This window comes from Jaculus jaculus, chromosome 14 (genome assembly GCF_020740685.1).
Source record: "Jaculus jaculus isolate mJacJac1 chromosome 14, mJacJac1.mat.Y.cur, whole genome shotgun sequence".
Taxonomy (NCBI): domain Eukaryota; kingdom Metazoa; phylum Chordata; class Mammalia; order Rodentia; family Dipodidae; genus Jaculus; species Jaculus jaculus.
In genome coordinates this window covers 43,466,384-43,490,158 of record NC_059115.1, presented here as the reverse complement: position 1 = coordinate 43,490,158, position 23,775 = coordinate 43,466,384, and the positions used below count along the sequence as shown (strand labels likewise).

At 37.6% G+C, this 23,775-nt stretch overlaps 1 protein-coding gene and 1 pseudogene across 12 annotated transcripts in view; one reads left to right on the top strand and one right to left on the bottom strand.

Moving 5' to 3' along the window:
• Positions 1-23,775, top strand: part of Chl1 (cell adhesion molecule L1 like) — a 224,358-nt gene that overhangs the window by 191,898 nt on the left and 8,685 nt on the right. For all 12 annotated transcript variants that reach the window (XM_045133860.1, XM_045133850.1, XM_045133852.1 and 9 more), the window contains 10 exons: positions 961-1,127; positions 2,240-2,405; positions 6,715-6,839; positions 10,261-10,362; positions 10,706-10,900; positions 14,086-14,156; positions 18,709-18,931; positions 20,280-20,395; positions 20,529-20,733; positions 20,903-21,025. In XM_045133860.1, coding sequence (XP_044989795.1) covers positions 961-1,127; positions 2,240-2,405; positions 6,715-6,839; positions 10,261-10,362; positions 10,706-10,900; positions 14,086-14,156; positions 18,709-18,931; positions 20,280-20,395; positions 20,529-20,733; positions 20,903-21,025 — 1,493 coding nt within the window. The remainder of the gene's footprint in view (positions 1-960; positions 1,128-2,239; positions 2,406-6,714; positions 6,840-10,260; positions 10,363-10,705; positions 10,901-14,085; positions 14,157-18,708; positions 18,932-20,279; positions 20,396-20,528; positions 20,734-20,902; positions 21,026-23,775) is intronic.
• On the bottom strand, positions 12,605-13,735 carry LOC105944968 (annotated as a pseudogene).

The window sequence follows — 23,775 nt, the reverse complement described above, 5'->3', positions numbered from 1 at the left end:
GATTGAAATGTCTGACTTTCTTTTCACTTAGTACTTGAGGCCAGTCCTTTGCTTTCCTCAGTCCAGTCCCATGATAACAAGCAGCCTCAGTTTGTCCTCTGTAATTTTTAGCTCAAGCTAAAAGAATTAGTTACTGTGAAATGTACAGGATTAATCAAGCAGTGGCAGGAAATTCTTGGGAAATGGATGGATGTGAGAGAAAGTGACTCTAGGGCTGCTAGGGTAAGTATAACAGACAAGACTCCCTGGCTTATAATATTCCTGATGACCAGTGTTCTGCTAGGACAGCAGGAGGCTGGGAAGGATTATTATAAATTGCCGTTAGTAGCTTTCCCATTCACTACCCTGGAGCAATCTTTAACTAAAGAGCTCACCATCAATAAGCCCGACACTATTTATTAAGCTGTGAGGACTGATGCAAAATGGTTCTGATGGGCATGGGAGAGACAGCCACAGCATAGGACAGGGATGGGAATTTCCCTTGTCTGTAGGCCATGTAGCTGGATCAGACATCTATCCATGACAAAGTGTTGGAAAGCAAGTAGACCCCACTTGAATACTTCAAAGGTGATGCTTCTGACATTAAAGGTGCTTGCCCGCAAGCCTCATGGCCCCAGTTCAACTCCCCAGAACTCACATAAATCCAGATGCAAAGTAGTGCATGCATCTATAATTCATACATGCCTCTATGGCAACTGGAATGTAGAGCCAGAGTCCAGAATCTCATAGGCTAGAATAGCACACATGAAGTCTCATGGCAAAATCAAGATAACCACAACGTCCCAAGCCAGATGGTAGTTTTTTTAGGCAAAGACTGTGAAATTGCTCTTAGACCTCTACACATATGCTATGGCACACATCCACATCCACACATATGTGCAAATACACACGCATTTAAAACATAAGATATGTATTAATAATTGAATCACAACCCAAATTGATGCCTCTCTATTTCCACAGGGAGACAGCAGATGAGGCACAACCCCTAGAAGGCAGGCGGTACCACGTCCACAGAAATGGCACCTTGCAGATCAGCGGAACCACCAAGGATGATGCAGGATCATATTCCTGTTGGGTAGAAAATGCCATAGGGAAAACTGCCGTCACAGCCAATTTGGATATTAGAAGTATGGTCCTTTCATTTTTACTTTGTGTGAATTCTTGTGTGGCTGGTCTGTCTTCCTTCTTCCACAGGAAACAATATGGCTTAAGGTTGAGTTTCTGCTGATATGCTTTTGAACATTTTTCTAAGCCCTACACTGCATGTTGTCTAAAAGACTAGTGCATGGAAATTAAAAATTCCCTGTTTTGATATATTTCTGAAACAAATTTATTTCAGTAGTCCACTTAAGGTAATGGTACTTATTAATCAATTTGTATATAAACATTTCAGAAAATTGCAAGGAAGTCCAGCTTCCGAAAGTTTAGAATATACCATACTGAGGACAGTCTTCTTGTTACACCTTTTTAATCATAAACATCTCTGTGGGCTTCTTCTCTTGAAGAAAGTCCTGAGAAGTAGTTGATAGCTTCAGCCTTCACTGAAATTTTCACTTGAAGGTTTTTCAATCTGTGAGCTTCATATTGTTGATACCATTCATTGATTTTTGTTCTAAGTTATCCTTCCCTGAACATGCAATAAGATCTCCATTAAGTATGAGTTGAGTGTCTACTGTGGAGAAGGTCCTGCTCTAATCACTGATGAGGCTTCTGTGCAAGACAGAACATGCCAGCCTTACTTTCATGGGACTTATATTCTATCTCTACACCTTCATATTGGCAGTGCAACTACGTGTGGGGTACACCAATTAATCTCATGTTACTGAGCTTAATTAGTAATGAGCATGCAAATAGAAAATCAGTTGACTTTCCCATTTTCTTCATGGTACATTAATTATGTACCTAGAAGTGATAGGAGGATAAACTGTATATTTTTATTAACTACTGGAAAAAATAGTTTGTTCACAGTTTGATTATTCTCTTTGCTGATGAACAGTAAGAAAAACTACTGGCCTACTACTTGCTACTCAAATTTTCTGTTGGAAACTTAGGCCCAAATAGAAAAAAGAAAATTGCAATGACAGATGATATGAGAAAATTTCAGTGGGGCAGACTTTGCATGAGACTTCGATTTTGATGAGGATGATGGTTTTGATAATCATTTTCCAGGTACTTATCAGAAAAAAATGAGCTATACTATATAATTCTAACTGTCTTTTTTTAAAAAATATATAAACAGATGCTACAAAGCTCACAGTTTTTCCTAAGAATCCTCGTGTCCCTCAATCACATATGCTTGAATTACATTGTGAAAGCAAATGCGACTCCCATCTGAAACACAGTTTGAGGTTGTCCTGGAGCAAGAATGGAGAGGCTTTTGAGATGAATGGCACAGAAGACGGCAGGTAGGTAGAGTATGACGATGTTGAAAGAACTTACCTGTGCTTAAGTCCACCACATTGCATTAGAATAAAAAGTGGTTCTATGAGTACTGACACTGCGTTACATATACGAGCTGACCCACACAGTGGAGTGCTCCTGTCAATATGTGGGAGGCCACACTACACTTGTTCCACTTTCCTATCATATGTTTACCTTCTTGATTTTGCCACTGACCTTTATGGAGTATGCACCATCTGCTCAGTGCAGGAAGCAAAACCATTCCAGGAATTGGTGAAAGATTTATTACATAGGCTTATGTGTGTGCAAACCACTGGCAAGGTTGAAAGAATGAGGCAGAGAAGAACAGCTTACTGTTCTTTTGGGCCTCAGTGATACAGCCACACAGTGGTGATGCTGGAATCTAGAGACCACAGCTGTGCCCACTGCCTCCTCATTCCATGGGTGCTTCTGGAGAGAGATGCCACCACTATACCCTTTCTGCCAGAGGGAGCCCCTGTCTGCTTACATGGCTTCAGACACGGATAGTGACCATTCTTTCTTCTTTCCCAGCCTTACAAGAATCCTTCTCACTGGATGAACCTTAATTATACCTGAATCCTTTCTGCTGGAATGTCTTGGCCACAACAGTCTGTCCCTGATATTCATGGAGATCGGTCCCAGGATCTCCCAGATTCCCAGATCTATGGATGGTCAAGCCCCTACTACAAAATGATGCAGTATTTAGACATAACCTCACTTACTGTTCAAATGACACAGCTTCCCTTAAACCATAAAGCATCTTCGTATGAGCTATAATTTCAAATGCAATGTAACTGTTAAACATATAGTGATATATGGTGTTGTTTAGGGAATAAGGACAAGAAAATTATGTATATATTAAGTACAACTTATCCATGCAGAGTGTACGTATATCCTTCTGAGTGTTTCAAACAGGGAAATACCAAGTAGAGAACACAGAAGAAAAGTAGGAATAGATGTTAAGAAAAAAAAGGATACAAAAGAATCAAAGTAATCAAAATGTCTATAATGTCTATCACATACAGGTCAGCCTACTTGCGACAGCATTGTCACTAAGTAAGAGCTGACAATTTACCATTTTTGGAAATAAATCTCACCTGACATTAGGCTTTTGTTAAACTTTTCTCTGAAATGGTAGCACTGAAAGTTTTTAGACAGTACAAGACCACAGCTTCACAGTTTATAAGTCACATTTAAAAGAATGGACTTGAGCTCGTTGCTGTGTATTTAAATCCTGGCCCTGGCACTTAATGCAGTTTTAGAAACTTACATCTGGGTATGAATATGAGATAGTTTTAGCATTCACTTTATACTTACACATGCAAAGCAGATGGTTCAATGTAAAGGGTCCAACCCTGCTAGAGAGACTGTAGTGGTTTTAGGGGAAGAATTTGTGACATATTAATGACCAGAAGGGTGCTGGAGGAAAACGGATATAGAGTATAAACTGGAGGGTCTATATTTGACACAAAGAAAGGACTTCTTTTTTCTCTCCAGGAATGAGAGCAGCTGAACTGCTGCTGAATGGCAGGAGTTTGTGAGGGGATGGGGAAATAAGGATGCAGAGCTTTTGAGGCAGTCATAGTGAAGAAGTCTCTTCCTAAAACTTCCTGAAGTAAGGGAAACTGTGAATGCAGAGAAACCTAGGAAATGTAATTGGGTTCACTGGAAGGTGTACTGTGAAAAATGTATTGATGGTGAGTGAGAATTGAATAAAATAAAATTGATTGTTAGTCGTAGTTAACTCTTTGAGCACACATATGTGAGGCTATATATACTAATGAATTTATTTACTTAACTTCATTTGTTATCCCCCAAGAAGAAAAATATTATTATGCTTCCTATTTTTTAGATAGGTGAATTGGGCTCAATGTTCTGTTCAAAGCTGAGTAAGTAATAATTGATGACACTGAGCCTCAGCCACAGGTAACTGAACAGAAAAATTTTGTCATTGTATCAGTTACTTTCTTGCTGCTGGGACAATATACCCAACCAGAAGCAGCTTAGGGAAGGAAAGCATTTCCTTCAGCATACAGTTTCTAGGACTAGCTTAACCATGGTGGAAAAAGCATGTCAGGGCAGGAATCCCTGTGTCCCATCATCCCATCAGCAGGGAAGAAGTAGTGATGATGGGGGTTATGGGAAGCAAAGCTAGGTGGTTAACACCTCAAGGCCCAGCCCCAGTGACACATACTGCAGGAAAGCTCTCTCACACAGGTTCCATAACCTTTCCAAAGAGCACTACCAGTTCGGCTATTAGTTAGCTAAACATGTGAGTCTATAATGAGGAGCATTCATCTAAACTCCACGGTGAGCCTGCCAGTGAAACACAGCTACCGCATAGATGGAATGGAGTGAGACAGCAACAGAGGTTACCACAGTCTGGTGAGCAGGCACCTAGGGATTGCTGGGGAAGCAGATGAGAAGTGTTTGAGGGATAGGTTACTCAAGTGAAAAGATTCTGCAGGTAATGGCAAACAAAAGAGAGATGGTGAAGATGGAACCAAAGGACTGTTTCAATGAGAATAGCAGCATCTAGTAGACATATGATGGGACATAATGTCAAGAGGTTGTTGTTTGCTGTCACTGACATTGAGAATCTGGATCTGTCTGTTACTGCAGAACACAGAGTGCCATTTGTCATGGAAGAATCTGTCAGAGTTTGATATGCATCAGAAATGCTTGCAGTTGGCTTCCAAAGACTGTGGTCCTTGCCCTTCTTTCAAATGTGCTGGGGCTGGGAAGATGGCGTTGTTGGTAAAGGCACGTGTTTGTAAAGCCTGATAGCATAGGTTTGATTTCCCAGTATCCATGTGAAGCCATATGTACAAAGTGGCTCATGAATCTGGAATTTGTTTGCAGTGGAAAGAGGCCCTAGTGTGCCCATCCCCTCCTCTCCTTGCAAATAAATAACTAAAAGAACATATTTTTAATCCTCTGATTAGAACCTAGACTGAGGCTAGGGAATGGCCTTTGTAATAATCTTCTGAGGAATACCTTACCCAATGAATGACAAGGCCACTCTACTTTGATTAACTGAGCACCTAAGGCACATGTGAGATTGGAAACTAGGCATCATGCAGTAATAAGTTATCACAGCAGTGGCCTTTCTTTCTGGCATAAAATAACCCCATGAGAGGATACTAATCTTGGTTAGGAGATTTCTGTTCCCAACGACTCTTTCAATGACAGGTTCTGTGCAATATTGTTTAAAGAGGTTTGCAAATAATATTCCTCTGCCTATGAAGAAGTTTTCCATGACTGTCAGTGTCTGTGACATTCTGATATCATACAAATGTTCACAAAACTGACGTGGATTGAAAAATTAATTTATGACAGTTAATTTTATGTGAAATAATAGTGAGAGCCTTTCAAGTTCAGGTGACATTGGCTGACAAGGTTAAGTGTCCAACTATTGGTGCAGGTATGAGATAGATTAGGTATAATCAAGAGTGATCCATATTTGATTTAATTACAGATTTATTTTAAATCTTCACATGTCCTACAGTTTACAAATGTGACATTAAAATTTAAGTTACATAAGAGTGTTCCTCTTTCCCTGCAGAGATGACACTATTTACAGTATTCTGATTGAGTAGCAATGCTGTGGTTCTATTTGAAATATAAGGAATATTTGTTTCGATAATACATAGAATGAAAGAGTTGAAAGCGTTATTTTCATGTGGTCAACTATTACAATTTTTTTTATAGAACAAATGATCAAATAAAATTGTAAAATAGTACAAGACTGCCACCTACTGTTCAAATAAATCATTGGACTTAATTGTAAGATACTAGTGTGCATTTATTCTACTTGGAGGCATAAATATAGAGAGGAAAAAGAAAAAAAAAACTTGTCAGACATTTTCAGCCATCATCACAATATTCTGACTCTATGTAACCATATGGGATTCAAGAATCTGTTTTTGTAAGACACCTCCACACTGATCCTATGTCAGGCTCCCTACACATGTATTAAGAATAATTGAATGCAACATAGCTCTTTGAAGACATGATGCACTTGTGAGTGATGCACCTATGAAAATCTGTGCATGATAGGTGACTGGATTTCATAGTGTGTACAGAGAAGATCCCATATTGTAGCTAGGTAGGCCTGTGAATATGTCGTACCAATGCTGTGTCCCAGTTTACACTTGTGATGCTCTCTAACAAACCTAGCGCTACTTGATCTGGTTTTATCACTCATCTTGGATCATTTTTGGTGAAGAACAATAATTTTGTTTCCATAATTTCTGGTGTCCTTATCCTCATGATATACTTCATCCCTGACAGGATAGTTATTGATGGAGCTAACCTGACCATATCTAACGTTACTGTAGAAGACCAAGGCATTTACTCCTGTTTGGCTCAAACCGCTCTCGATAGCATTTCTGAGATAACCCAAGTAACTGTCCTGGGTAAGTGCACTGAGGGAAACCTCAATTCATGTCTTCCCATGAAGGCTTAAGTCCCCTTGTTCTGGAATGATAAAGCCAATAGTTACTTGAGTCGCTATATGTAGTGATAACTTGGATTGTTGTTTAAAAAGTAACCTCATTTTCAACTGCTCTCTCCTTTTTTCACATAGAAAAAAAATAATTAAAGCTTAATTACTTTCCCATCCATGGGAAGTTTGCCAGCAGCAGCAGGAAGTGAAGGTTGCTGTCATCAGAAACAGAGGTGAAATGTGCTAGTGTCCCCTGGTTTCTGGGGCTGCCCTTTCCTGGTTCTGCAAGGGGGGGCAGAGTGGAGATGGGCTCTATTGAGGGATGGGGATGGAGGTGTCCAGTGGTAGATGCTCAGGACTACAAAGCAATACATTTGGATTTATAAAGTGCTGATTGGAAAGCAGTGTGCATACTTTACTGGTGCAATCAATGCCATTACCCCTGAAAGCGCCAGCATTCCTTGCTCTTAGACCATCTGCTAGGTGATTTCCAGTTCCTTTCCTGGTTTGCTGCCTGCCAGTTCTGTGACCTGGAAACTTGCTCTGTAAGGAAGACATTGTTCAAGCACATAACGTGTGGCTTTCACAGGGGAACAGGGAGCTGACGCCCCTTCCACTCTCTCTGCAGGTGGGCTGTCTCGCTGCTGAAGCTACAGCTTCTTCAAAGAGGCTATTCCCACACAAACCTTCTGATGGTGTTCTGACAATGGCTCCTGCACCACTGGCATTATAAGTCAATCACTCAACTAAGCCCTGGGAGCCCTTCCCACATGTATTTTAAAAATCCTTATTAGAATCTGTTGAAACATTCTGACATATAAGGTTTATCTATTATTTTCTGCTACAGATATTTTTACAGCTTCCATTTATTCTGTTTCAAGGAAACAAGTTAGTCTTTCTTTCAGTGTTCTGGTATTTCTTTAAAGTGTTTGATTTTGCCTAACCTAGTTCTTTGTGTATCTAGATTACTCATTTTCATGGACAGTCCTCTGTATTTCTAGTACCCCTGGTTGTCAGGGTCCAAAGATGGGTGACTAAATGTGTGCAAGTGTGTGTGGTCAGAGTGAGAGAAAATCGAATCAGTCTCTTCTGAGGGAGAATAATGAAAAATGGGCACAAAGGTTTTGGAAGTTTCTAAGTGAAGCCAATAGTCATCAGGTTTGGTTCTAACCTATATACACCAGGTTGTGCCAAGTACAAACCTGGCTCGATGTGTTTGTGCTTCTTTAGGACCCCAAAGCACAAAAGTCAATCTTCTGGCAGAGTAGCTGCCAGATAACATAGCTGAATAGATGTAAATGGGTATTTATGCCTGGCCCAAAGAAAATACAGTGTCAGTAATGAGTATTGATTCTTGGCTATTTGGTATTTAGCTTTCCTATTTCTTTACAAAATTTAATAATCACACTTATGGATATTCTGTTATTTTCTAGAAACTTTAAATTATGTAGTTTTAACTAAATAGTGGCAATGATCATTTATATAAATATGCATAAGATAATCTTATGTATAAGATAAGCTACCAAGTATTTTAGAATAAAAAATAAATGTAATGTTTAAATAAGTTTCTGTGAGATAGAATGTATTTTTCAAACCACCTTTTTGTGCTAAAATTTTAGTTTTGTTTTTTTTTTTTTTTTTAGTTTTGATCTCTGGTTTAAAATAAAGTAACTCATCAAGTGATAATAAAATGATTATGACTATTGTTCTCAATTTAGAAATGATTATGATCAGAGATATAGTTCATAATACTTATTATAGGAAACATCTTTTAAAAGCCTAACCCATTTTGGTCAGAAGTTATTTTTAGAAGACTCAATGTAGAGATTATTTGATAATATTAGTTTGTAAAATCTCTGTGACATGTTCATTCATGTTGACTCCATACAGTTATCAGAGGAATCAGATTTTAATCAGATACAACATGCTACCTTAGTTGTTTCAGAACCTACCAAATTCTTAGTGATTTCTAAAACAAATGTGAATTCTCTGAGCTTGGAAATATAGAAAACTACTGAAAAATACATGTTTCTTTTCCATACTGCAGGTTGAGACTAAGGCATTGTGCATGTCATGCAAGCACTTTATCACTGACTATGTTTCAACTCTAAAGAAATACCTTCTTATTTTAGGTCCTAACTTTAAGCACAGTTATGTGTCACATTTTAAAAACAAGCATGCTCTATTCTCAACTGGAAACCATGTTTTTTTGTCTAGGTACACTTTCAATAATTTGCAAATACTAAGCAGGGACATGAAGACCACCCTGGGTGACATCTTCATTGTCTCCTCTGAGCAATGACACATGTGTTCTCAAATCCTTGTGGTGATACACATACTTTCAATCTTAGCACAGAATGCAGAGGTAGGAGGATTGCCATGTGAGTTGAAGGCCACCCTGAGACTAAAGAGTAAATTTCTACATCAGCATGGGCTAGGGTGAGACCCTACCTCGAAAAACAAACAAACAAGCAACAAAAAAAGAATTACTAGGAATTTCTGTATGTATTAACAAATATGTGTCATTGTCACCTACTCAACTTTCCAGTTTGTGTTATAATGCTCACCAGTGCTCAATCTTCCTCTCCCAGTATCAGCTGCCATCCTATTCTTTATCCAACCCCAGAGCTATACTATACAAAAGCTGTTATACGAAGCAGTCATTGTCATATTACAGTTTAAATACAAAGAATTTACAGAAAAGCAATTCAGAGCTTTTGTGCCCTAGCTTACTTATCTATAGCCATAGGACATAATTCTTACTACTTTAATCGGATAATTATATGCATGAATAAAGTGGCAATACATTTTTTACTTACCATTTAGTCACAAAACATTGATGTCTAAGGATCCATGAACAATGAAATGTGATCCCTGCTCTTAAAGATTATTTAGTCACATAGAAGAGCCAGGCAGAAAGAAAAGACAGGATTAGAGGAAATAAGTGACCCACAGAGGCACATCTGGTCACCAGGTTTGGCCATTCTTACTCTTTCTCCAGAATCCTGGGCCCCACTACTCAGTAAACCAGAGATAAATCACAGGAACTCTTATTATTGAAAAATACTCCTAGGTTCTCTAGTGCACTGGATAGTGCATTGGAGTTCTGATTCTACTAAAAGAATTTTTACACTCATGGTCATTTTGGTCAGGCAGGGTGGCCTTTGAAGAATTGCAATCAGAGACAATTGAAAGGTTTGGTGAGCTAAGAAGAACATATGGAGTAGTCTGTGCTTGAAGTAGACGCTGTAGGGCTGGTGAATGGTGCAGAGCAGAGCAGAGACATGGGCCATGAAAGAGACAGAAGCTGCTGATGTGTCTGAGCCTGGAAATCGGGGAAGCAATGGCAGTGGTCTGCATCTTCATTACAGTTCTCTTTCCTTACTGATCAGATGTTCCGGATCCTCCAGAAAACCTTCACCTTTCAGAAAGACAAAACCGGAGCGTTCGGCTGTCCTGGGAAGCTGGAGATGACCATAATAGCAATATTAGTGGTAAGGAGGCTTGAGATGACCTTTTCTTAGCTTAACAGAGGCAAATTACTATCATAGTCATTTTTAATTACAATAGGTGAATTATCTTTCTTAAGATGCCACATTGGTTAGTTTTAAATTTTGAAGTCTCATTCCAGCCCAGGATGACCTAGAACTCACTTTGTAGCCCAGGCTGGAATTGAACTCATGGTGATCCTACAAATCTCCTCCTGAATGCAGGGATGAAAGGTGTGGCCATTACACACAACTTAAAATGTCCTGTTAAACTTATGTTGTACCTAAATATTATTATAACTTAAACACACAGTATATTCTAATGGTCTGCTTGTGTTCTTGCTTCCAGAGTACATTATAGAATTTGAAGGAAACAGAGAAGAGCCGGGAAAGTGGGAGGAGCTAGCTAGAGTTCAAGGAGCAGACACAGTCCTGTTATCTTTGGCTCCATATGTAAGATACCAGTTCAGGGTCATAGCTGTGAATGAGGTGGGGAGAAGTCAGCCCAGCCAGCCCTCGGACCATCATGAAACCCCACCAGCAGGTATGCAGGCTCTGAAATCAGATTTCTAACAAGAAATCTTCCTTTTCCCCCTTCTTTAAACATGTTAAAAAAAAAAAAAACCTAGCAAACAAAAAAGTTGTTTGAGTAGAATTTTACTTTCCTCTACATGGTGTAAACAGTTCTGTAAATTAACAATATAAAGAATATTTTAAGAACAATAGTTTCATTACTATTGTGGAGTTGTTTTTTTTTTATTTATTTATAGCTAGCAGAAGATTGGCATTAGGTCGTGGTTTATGAGAAAGTATTTCTCTGTAGTTTCTATTGACAAACATATAATGTATGTCCTAGTTAAATACAAAATGTAGAGAAAAAATGTATTCAATTTTCTCAAATAAAATATTTGAATCTAGTGCCTTATTACACAAATTCAAATGTCTAGTAGTAATTGCCATGTACTTAATATTTATCTATTTTCACATACATTTAAATTGTTAGGATTACTTTTTTATTATTGTTTATTTTATTTATCACAATTTTATATATGCATATATTGAATTTTGACCTTATCAAATCCTAAATATTCCCCATCACTTCCATTAGCCCCTTCCTTTTTTCCAACTAATTCCCTTGTATTTCATGTTGTGTGTGTGTGTGTGTGTGTGTGTGTGTGTGTGTCTCACTGAGTTAAATTAGGGTTGATAATATGTGGATAGGGGCTTATTTAATAGATTTTTTTAAAAAATCATCAACAGTTAGAGCACAGATGTAATTTGTACTGTTGAATTGGCATAGAGCATCCTGGTGGTCATAACAGTGTTTGTCTTTTGATGAGTAAGGTGAGGAAGCTCAGATATAATTTTCTATTTGGACTGAGGAAAAGCAAATTGAAACAAAACGTGAGTTTGTCACCTGAATGATTTTAGTGTGTATCTCATCAGTGCTAAATTCCTTCCTTAGCTCCTTCTAGTGAACCATCAGAATTTCTTTCTTTTTTTTTTTTTTGAAATTTTGATATTTTTCGTTTGAAGGTAATCTTAGTGCTATTAAGATCACGCATATGCTAATTTATTAAATAGACAATCCAAAATATTCTAAAACACACATTGCAAACATACAGATACCTACTCTCTCCATATGTCAGTGCACATTCATAGCATGGTTTGGAAGTAGAGAGAATAAATTCCCCTTGAACTGCAAGTCAGCAGGTGTTTCTTTACAGTTAACTTTAGCAAAATTTATACAAGATAGAAATTAACAATGATCTTCTTTACTTGTTAACTCACAGGGAAACACCTTCAAAACTGCATTTTGTTAAGTTTCTGTACTAAAATGTAGAGAAACTGAACTACACAAATATTGAAAAGTTAAACATTCCTTAATTTTTATTCCTGGTACCACTACCACAATGTACAGGGCAATATACCTGACTTAATGAAACAAAAAGAAAGACAAAGCTACAACAGATGAAAGACCTCAGGAATGTACATCTAATTGACACTCTATTGCATTTATCAATAGCGACACTTTTTGCAAACTGTGGCCATGACAGTCCTGAACAAGAAGGGTTTCCTGTTTAAGCTGCAGTAACTTTTCTGACTATAGAACATCGCTCCTTCTGCGGCAGATTTTTACAGTTCCTCTAATGCCTTTGGGGCGACTGTCTCAAAATAACCTGCAGCTTTCCTGACAACTCCTCGCTCTCTCTCTCCTGCTAAGAACTATAGCCCTTTTCTGCTGATTTTAGAAGCTTCTGCTACCATATCCACCACTTCCACCACCAGATCCATAACTGCCACCATAGGGACTGCCAGAGCTTCTTCCACCAAAACTGCCCCCTTCATGGGTCCATAATTTGACTGCTGTGGTCCACTATAATTTCTGCAATCACTGTAGTTCCCACCTCCACCATAGTTACCACCACCAAAATTTCCTCCTTCATTGTAACCTTCATGTCCTCCACCTCCACCACCATATCCACCACCTTGATTTCCATATCCTGGTCCACCACCACCATAGTCTCCTTTACTTCTATAACCAGGACCACCACCATAGTTGCCACCATCACCTCCAAATCCATTATAACCATCATCACCTCCACCATAACTCCTCTGCTGCTACCACCTCCACCACCATAGCCACCTCCACCACCTCCAAAGTTTCCACCACGAACCATAAAGTTGCCAGATCCACCCCCACGACCTCTCTGTGACCTAGCCGACTGAATCTCTTCCTTAGAAAGGGCCTTTTTCACTTCACAATTATGCCCATTAACAGTGTGATATTTCTGAACAACAATTTTATCAACTGTATTATGATCATCGAAAGTTACAAAAGCAAATCCTCTCTTTTTTCCACTCTGCCTGTCGTCCATCACTTCTATGGTTTCAATTTTGCCATACTTTTTATACTTTTTCTCTCAGATTACACTCTTCTGTGTCTTCTTTAATACCACCAACAAAACTTTTCTTCACTGTCAAATGGGCACCAGGTTTTACAGAATCCTCTCTAGAAACAGCTCTCTTTGGTTCCACTCCACGCCCATCAACCTTATGTGGCCGAGCACACATTGCCGCATCCACCTCTTCAACACATGAGTCAGTCACAAAGCCAAAGCCTCTGGAACGCTTTGTTTGTGGGTCTCTCATGACCACACAATCTATGAATGTGCCCCATTTCTCAACATGTTCTCTCAAACTGTCATCTGTAATTTCAAAGCTCAGACCACCAATAAACAGCTTCCTCAACGGCTCTGGTTCTTTTGGATGTGGTACTCCATTTTGAGACCGGACTCACCTCTTCAAACTCACCTGTTGATATTAGTACATGAAGGTCATTGCTGGTCTCTGTGACAAAATTATTCATTACACACATTTCTACCAATAATTTTCATAGAAATGTAAAACAGTTTCAAAATAAAAATGCATGTTTTAAAAGTTGGCTTGGAATTTTAAGTAGGATACATACAATTGAAAATATATGTAGCATACACTGTACTATTTCTTATATAGTAATTATATAATTACAAGAGCACCATTTTAATCCTTCTAATAAAGTATATTTGGAAAAGTTGTCTTAAATCTTTTTAAGAACTATATCACAGAAAATTTAATAAATATAATAAAAATTATTTAACTATATTGAGAGGAATGGCAGTATAACAATTTACCTGTTTGTTACTATGAAATGAAAAAAAAAATAATTTCATGCTTGTTACTTTTCAGCTCCTGACAGGAATCCACAGAACATCAGGGTTCAAGCATCTCAACCCAAGGAAATGATTATAAAATGGGAGGTGTGTGTTTGTTCAAGCATTATTTATTTCTTTGTGTTCTTTATCCTTTTCTTTTTTTATTTAGTTTTGGATGCTAATTATAACAGCAGAACAATATGATTTTTAAATTGAAAAATAGAATTCAGGAGCTGGAGAGATTACTCAGTGGTTAAGGTGCTGGCCTGCAAAGCCTATGAACTCTGGTTCTATTTCCCAGCACTCATGTAAAGCCTGATACACAGGGTAGTGCATGAATCTGGAGCTTGTTTGTTGTAGTGGCTGGAGGTCCTGATATGCCCATTCTTTCTCTTTCTCTTCCTCTTTCCTCTCTTTCTTTCCCAAAAAGAAATATTTAAAAAAAATATATTTGAAAATAGAATTTGTGGGGCTAGAGAGATGGCTTAGTGGTTAAGCGCTTGTCTATGAAGCCTAAGGGCCCCAGTTTGAGGTTTGATTCCCCAGAACCCATGTCAGCCAGATGCACAAGGGGGCACATGCATCTGGCGTTCCTTTGCAATGGCTTGATGCCCAGGCATGCCCATTCTCTCTCTTTCTCTCTCTATCTGCCTCTTTCTCTCTCTGTTGCTCTCAAATAAATAAATTTAAAAAATTAAAATTAAAAAAATAGAATTGTGGGTGAAATGATTTGTTGAGTTATTATCAGGACTCATCACAATGATTTGGGTAATTTGTGAAACAAAGCTGGAGATGTAGTTCAATAGTAGACTGTTTGCCTAGATTCAATCTCTGGTATGGTAAAACAGCAATGAAAACAATAGTTAAAAGAATTACTTATGAAGCAGAGTTTATTCCTGCTAAACAATTTACTGACAGCTATACAGGTTGACAGTTGGAATCTGTTATCCAAAGTTTTAAATTCTCAGCATTTTATCAATATTTAGATAAAAACAAAAAGTAATGAAATTCTTTTACCATGAACCTGATAAACATTATACAAAAGGATAACCCTCAAGATATGGTCACTATTAGCTCCAATAGTCATTTTGCACATTTACTTCTATTTACAAGCCTTGTGAAGAAATCATCTTAAATGACATGTTTTACATTCCCTGTATCCAGTCTAAAGATATGCAAAGCTCAGCAGTGGCTTTGGGAACTATGTGAACTTCTTGACCCACTCCATTCACTTTCCATGTTCCCAAAATCAATACCAGGTACACAGGACACAACCATATTCTTTGATTCAGGGATGAAATAAATCATGACCTTTAAAAGCAGTTTCCTTCACCTGTCAAGTGTCCCAATAGAGTTTTCATTTTTATCATAGTCTTTCCTTAGGCATACTTTTCATCCTTTTAATGTAAAACAATTGGGTAATCTTTCTTAATATTGCTAATGTATTGACAATAGCAGCTTCAGTAACCTCAAACCTGTCTTAGTGCCTGTAATTTTAACTTGCTTGAATTTTTACGATTTAAAATCTTAACTCTCTCAGTCGTATGTCATTAGCTAAGCACATCAGTCCATTACAAATTTAACTATGAGCAAACTCTGTTCATGAGCAGCAGAACACAGCCAGCCCTTATGCCTTCACTTTAGGAAGTTCATAAGCCAAGCCTCCAAGTTCAATTTTTGCTGTAGGTAGCATTTTCAAATTGTCTCAAGAATAGTCCATAATACTTGGTTTACCACTCCAGAAGGCATCTTCAATTGCAAGCACCAAGTCCATGCCTGTTCCTCTGAGACAAAAGTTCCAAAACAACAAAATCCACATGTTCATATTCATCTTACCTCACTTCTGGTAACAATTTCCATAGCAGGCAGCTTTAGTTCACTGACATGAACTTCCAGACCAGGCAAAGTTATGTAGAAAGGATATTTATTGAAGCTTATAAATCCAGGAGAAGTTCCATACTGGCAGAAGAAGCTGATGCTCTTTTGCAGGACCCTGCAGAGAAAGAGAAGCCATATGCCAAAAATCCAAAAGCCACACCACAAACAGCACACTTCAGGAATGCCAGCACTTTGCATATCTGTAGACTGGAATTACAAATCCACCACCACACCTTAGGGCTGGACACTAAGATCTGCTCAGTGACACTTTCTCTGGTTAGGTTTCTGTAGATACAGACTACAAACTCATAAAGACATGGAATAAATTGGGAGCCATCTATTCAAACTACCACAATCTGTTTGAAAATATTTTAGAAGTATAGATACTTTTTCTAGAATACTGCACATAAAAGGTGATAATAATAGACTTCTCCATTCCTGTGTAAGGCACATCTGGACACTACATAATTTTTTTTAGATCTTAGTTTGGTAGAATTTTTCTTGATACATCTTCCTTGTGAGCAACACTGTAAGAGGAGGGAAAGGTGTGTGGCCTTTTGGCATGACTCATGCTTGATCTTCTGTTGTTCTTTGTTGAATGCTTATTGGAGATTTGTCAAAGTTCTGTTGACCATGTCTCACAGCTGATAACAGTATCCCAGCCATTCCTTCAGGTATTCACACATCAAAGAACTTGAAAATAGAACTAAACAAAATTTTAATATATTTATTTATTTGCAAGGAAAGATAGAGATAGAAAAGAGAGAGAGAGAGAAAGAAAACAAGAAAAAGAATGTGCATGCCAGGGCCTAAGCCACTGCAAACAAACTCCACATACATGAACCAGCCATAGTGTGCATCTGGATATAAGTGGGTTCTAAGGACTCAGACTTGAGCCATTAGGATTTGCAGACAAGTGTCTTATTCTGTGAACTATCGCTCTAGCACCCAAACATACTTTTTTTTAATAGTAGTACAGTTTGCTTTTAAATCTTGTTATGTATCTTTATTAAAATTACTTTGTTACTTGTACCAAAAACATGAGTAAATTGAACAGTATTATTTTTATTGATTCATTATCAGTAGTGGTTAAAGAAAATTAAAATTTTACATGTTATTATGGAACTAAAACCTTGTCACCTAATTTATTGGGATAATGATGAGATGCCTAGGAAATCCATATTTTACTAAAATATTTTCTAATGATAGTTATTGTATATTGGGAGAACATCCTCAGGACATTTTTGACTTATTTTGAATTTATTTTTTATCTCCAAGTTAGCTTAAATAGTCACCTTTCAATAAGCATAAGTTTCAAATTATTGGTTGATATAGCAAGATGCTTTATCTTAAGTCCAACCAAGGCTTAATGCTTCCAATGAGCATTTCAGCAATTTATACTGAGTAAAAAAGCACTGAAAATTCTACAAGCACATTTTATATGACAATCACCCACATGCACAGACAAAATTATTATTAATAGAAATTCACTTTTAATCCAGGATTTAAAATATACTTTAAGTGCCTTTTACATAACTGAATCATTTAAATAAATTTATTTTTGTGAAATTAAATGTGATGTTTAAATCACATTAATTTTCTTTAAATTAAATTATTGCTGAATTAAAAATTAGGGTGGAAATTACCAAGTCCCTATGTTAGAAATTCTTCTGTAAAACATTTCTATTTATGAAAATAAATTAGGTGAAAAAGGAATGTTCCCTTAGAATGTAGGAAAAGATTAGTCAAGAAGCTTAGGAATTTGGGCTGGAGAGATGGCTTAGCAGTTAAGCACTTGCCTGTGAAGCCTAAGGACCCCGGTTCGAGGCTCGGTTCCCCAGGTCCCACGTTAGGCAGATGCACAAGGGGGCGCACGCGTCTGGAGTTCGTTTGCAGAGGCTGGAAGCCCTGGCACGCCCATTCTCTTTCTCTCCCTCTATCTGTCTTTCTCTCTGTGTATGTCGCTCTCAAATAAATAAATTTAAAAAAAAAAAAGAAGCTGGGCTGGAGAGATGGCTTAGCGGTTAAGTGCTTGCCTGTGAAGCCTAAGGACCCGGGTCGAGGCTCGACCCCCAGGACCCACGTTAGCCAGATGCACAAGGAGGCGCACGCGTCTGGAGTTCGTTTGCAGTGGCTGGAAGCCCTGGCATGCCCATTCTCATTCTCTCTCTCTCTCTCTGTATCTGCCTCTTTCTGTCTCTGTCACTCTCAAATAAATAAAAATGAACAAAAAAATATTTTTAAAAAAAAAAGAAGCTTAGGAATTATTTTACCATAAAGAAGATCCTGTGTATAACTGTGAATATTGTCCACAATTAAAGTTGAATTCCAATTCTCTCTTTCCCCATGGAAGAAAGGAAGAACTCTGAATAGCCATGAGATGTCCCGTTCGTGATTAAGGAGTTCATGCCCATTCCTTTTTTTTTTTTTTTTTTCCTCTCTTTGGGAGTGTAATGGTAGAAATATGGTAGAAAGCCTAGAAACTTAAAACTCTCTTTGGAATTTATTTGTAAATTATTTCTTATATGAAAACTTTATTTTCACGATAAAGGTATAATGTAGCCATCCAAAGTGTGGCCTTCCCATAATTTGGGATGGTGAGAGACTGATTTGCAAACTCAAAACTTACAAAATGACAAAAATGTTCACAAATGATTTTGAACTAAAGAGGGTTAGTTAAAAGTCCCCCAAAAGATACTTTCTGCATTGTGATTCTTGTTTGTCCCTGAGTTACAACATATCTATGACTACAACAAATGAGCCTCCACTTCTGTTTTAGCCTTTGAAATCCATGGAGCAAAATGGGCCAGGACTGGAATATAAAGTGGCGTGGAAACCACAGGGAGCGTCCATAGAGTGGGAAGAAGAAACGGTTACAAACCACACACTGAGAGTGATGACACCTTCTGTCTATGCTCCTTATGATGTCCAGGTCCAAGCCATTAATCACATCGGCCCTGGGCCCGAACCTCAGTCCGTGACTCTCTACTCTGGAGAAGATTGTAAGTAATGCACCCCTAAATTTTGAGCAAAACAAGAGCATTTTCATACATACTCCATTTGAAGCAATATGTGTGAGTCAGCACTTACTGCTTGCAAAGAGAATGTATCACATGTAGGAGAGCAAAAGAACTGTACACATGGTTCACACAGTTGATGAATGAAGAACACCCTCTAAGCACTTTAAAGTTTCTAGTATCAGTATCCAATGAAGATCAATTTTGAAAATCAAGGACCTAAAACAATCATGCCACTCACTTAAGAAGCATAGTTGGAGCCGGACTAAGTGGTGCACACCTTGAATCCCAGCACTTGGGAGGCAGAGGTAGGAGAATTACCATGACTTTGAAGCCACCCTGAGACTACGGTCAGCCTGTGCTAGAGTGAGACCCAGCCTCAAAAAACAAAAACAAACAAACAAACAGTGTCCTTGCCATGGGATTTTCAAGGTTTTCACTTGGATTTCCCTGTGTTGTCAAGGGCTTTCTAGCCACCTGCTGCCAGTGCATGGGCCTCATTTGCATGTGTGGAGCCTTGCTAGCACAGGGGACATATGCATGCAGATTAGAATATAGACTCTTATACATATGCACACAGGTCTGAAGTACTGGTGATGCCATCGTAACAATTGCTAAAGCATTATAACTGCAGAAATTACATTTCCAGAAAAAGAAAAGTCACATGTTTAGTTCCAGAAGTTATTCTAATACTTCAAGCATCTGAAGCCATGTTTTGGTTTAAGAATAAAAAGGCAAGAATGTGAAGTGATTTTTATTCATCTGCTGTTCAAATTGTCCTAATTAAAAAGTTAGAGAGTATATCACTTTGAGAGTAATTTCTATGGAAAGCTATGATTTTGTTTATTCCCCTATGGCAAGCCTCCTATAGAATGAGGTAACAATGATCGCTCCAAAAGGACATGTTAAAGGTTATATGAACCAATCCAAGCAAAGTTCTTTCAACCCCAAAACATAACATCTGTTCTTCTGATTTATTTCCAGTAATACCTAACCAAATTTGGAAGTAATTTACTGTTGTTACTGTTTGTAGCGATGTGCCTTCATTTCCAAAGGCAAGAAGTCCAGAAAACATCTCCAGGAACAGTTTTAGGTTTCCACATACACTCACCCACATGATGACCATCTGAGGGCTTGAACAGGCTTCTTCTTCTTTCAGTCACCCATGGGCTCATCAAGTGTTCTGCAATTAGAAATTGTTTTTTGGTTTCACTTGGAGTTCATTTCAGACAAGTGCTTTCCCTAATTTAAATGTCATATCACCTCTGGAAAAGCAACATATTAGTCATTTTTGGAGCTTACTGGAAGTTAACGAATCTCAAATGCTTGGCAGATCCGGACACAGCTCCAATGGTCCGCAGTGTGGAAGTTATAAACAGTACATTAGTTAAAGTCACCTGGTCAGCAGTTCCAAAGGAAAGAGTTCATGGGCATTTGAAAGGATATCAGGTTAGTTTCCTACTTTTCCTTGCTAATACTATAAAACTTGTTAATTGTGGATATTATGGGGTGGTTTCAGAAGAGACCGAGTAGTTTTTTGCCACCATGCTGTGATAAAGAAGGGTACATATTTTCGTTGCAGGTAAATTGGTGGAAAACAAAAAGTCTGTTGGATGGAAGGACACACCCCAAAAACGTAAACATTCTAAGATTTTCAGGACAAAGAAATTATGGAATGGTTCCTTCCTTAGATGCCTTTAGTGAATTTCACTTAACAGTCTTAGCCTATAATTCCAAAGGATCTGGACCAGAAAGTGAGCCTTATATATTTCAAACACCAGAAGGAGGTAAGAGAATAAATGTACAATAATGCCAATAATAAAAATTATCTAATGGTTGAGATAAATCCTTCCCTCCTTAGAAGTAGTTAATCCAAGGTTCCTAAATTTAATATATCAGTTTCTATAAAACTTGTAATCTTGAGGAATTTTGTCATAATAATCTTGTGTTTTCTAGTGCCCGAACAGCCAACTTTTCTCAAGGTCGTCAAAGTTGATAAGGACACTGCCACTTTATCCTGGGGACTACCTAAGAAACTAAATGGAAACTTAACTGGCTATTTGTTACAATATCAAATAAGTAAGTACAAATCTAAATTAGGGCTAATCTGCTAATGATTGGGTTTTGACTGAAGACTTGGTTGGCTGCATCAATGATGGAATATCACTGAAGTCCTTGGTTTATAGGCTGGCATTCTTCTTTTAAATAACTCTTTACTGACAATATATATTCATATACATGATGTTATACTCTTATTATAATCCTCACCTACCTCCCACTTTTGTCCCCCCTTCCCTACTTTCTTTTCACTGAACCCCCTTTTTCTTTTCTCCTAGCCCCTTTTCTATGTTGATATCACCATTTTTTTTTTTTTTTGAGGTAGAGTCTTACTCTAGCCAAGGTTGGCGTAGAATTCAATATGTAGTCTCAGGGTGGCCTTGAACTCATGGAGATCCTATTACCTCTGCCTCCTGAGTGCTTGAATTAAAGACATGTGCCACCACACTGAGCTTGATATCACTATTTTTTTTTTTTTAGCCTCAGATTATGTAGGTCGTATGGCAGACTTCTTTATAGCACAAGGATCTTAAAGTTGGATTACAGGAAAACTATAGTCACTGCTTGTTTATACATGAATAACCTTTTATTTATTGGAACACGGTCATCCTCACTTATTTACTTAAGCAGTAAAGATGAATCATTACAGTAGAGGATAGATGGTCCTCAGAGTCTCAAATATTTATAGTCCAGTCCTTGACCAAAAGGTCTTGAGACATCTATTCTGTTTGTAAAACAGTGTTTACCAGAAAAGTATGTGTTTACAATAACATGAAAGTCATCAGGAGAATTAAGAAACATACCAAGGAAGGGGTGAGTTAAGAAAGTGATGTAATAGATATTTAATAATGTAAAAGTGTAGTAGATGTCTAAGCAAGGTAGCTTCCTATATTTATACAGAATATAGAGTAGACTGTTTCTTCTGTGTAGGTTGATGACTGTTGTCTCAAGTACTAAGTATATTTGTGAGTGGTGGGGTGAGCTCTGTATGGGTGATTTACTGGTTCAGGAAAGTATCTTGAGAGGACTAAAGCATTGTCTTTGGACTGTGACTCAGAATAATCTCTGCTACTTTCTTTGTGCTGTTAGATTAACAGTGGTGAAACTTACATTATTTATTAACCAATATATTTATTGATTTATTTACCCAAATATACACATCATCTCAAAAGGTAAAATAGGTCACTGATTCCATGGGATACCTTAGTAATAGACCAACTCTAAGATTTGATAATTTTGAGGACATGAGTCCTAAGTAGCCTAAACACTGGGACTAGAGAGAATGAGTCTACTTATTGCTCTTAAAAGCTAACCTGAATATAGTCCTTGTTGTAGTTAGTTCCTTGTTGCTAGGACAGACTCAACCAGAAAAGATTATGGGAGGTAATGGTATAAGACACTGGCTTACTTCCATAGATCCAAGCAGAGACATTACTACCAAAATAGCCAACACCAAAACCAAACTAAAACAAACAAACAACAACAACAAAAAATAAAACACCAGAGCTCAACTGTTCTTTTTAAAATTGTTTTTATTTATTAAGTTGCAAGAAGACAGAGAGAGAAAAAAAAGAATGAGAACGGGAATGCTAAGGCCTCTCATCACTGCAAACAAACTCTAACTGCATGCACCACTTTGTACACCTGGCTTTATGTGGGTATTGAGGACTCAAACTCAGGTTGTTAGGCTCTGCAGGCAAGCACTATTCTTTTCACACCCACTAGAGCTGCACTTAAAATCCACACCCAGTGAGATACCTCCTCCAGAGCAGGGCTCTTTCCGTTTGAGACTCAGTTTGCAAGCCTGAGTCTGTGAGGCCATGCATGCAAACCACTATAGTCCTGACGTACTGCTCTGACATATCATCAAAGAAGGTCAGGTAATGTCTTTAGGTTCTGTTGGTCTCTTTAGTAGAACCCATCTGTGCATGTACTTATTAAACCCAAAAGGATACATTGTTTCCAAAATTTTAGAATACTGACTATATAGCTGTGTCAGCACTAAATACTCCTCCTGTGTTATTTCATGAAAGTAAACAGCCTATGATATATGCATGAGCATTATTTGATGGATGAAGAAATTGAGCACACAGATTCCTAAATTTAGAGATTATATTTAAGGTCATACATTCAAGGGTTAATTAGGAGTGCAAACCTAAATCAATCTCCTTCTGGATACTGAGCACTCATTTCACACTCTCTCAGGGACCAGGTTTGAAAACCAAGAAAACACTAAACTATTACAAGAGTTTTTAGATATCAAGTTTGTCTAGAAAAAAAAAAAATTACCATGTTTTTTATAATAAAATAACTCAACTGGGTGTTGTGGCACACATTTTTAATCCCAGCACTCAAGAGGCAGAGGTAGGAGGATCACCACGAGTTTGAGGCCATCTTGAAGCTACATAGTGAATTCCAGGCCAGCCTGGTCTAGAGTGAGATCCTACTACAAAAAAATAAATAAATAAATAAAACCTTCAAAAAACTTAAAATCAAATACTTGTTTTATTTTAAATTGTATGTATGATTTAAATTTGCATTACAACAATTTCTTAGAATATAGAAATCACTGAAATGTTAAGAATTATAATCGTTATTAGTTTATACTCTAAAATATCTTAAGATACAATTATAATACATTTTATTTATGTTAATATGAAATACTTGGGTATACTACATAGCCCGTCTTTTTTATTGGTCTAAATAATCATACTATATATAATTGCTATAATGTATGTGTAAGTATATGTGTGTATATATATGTATATATA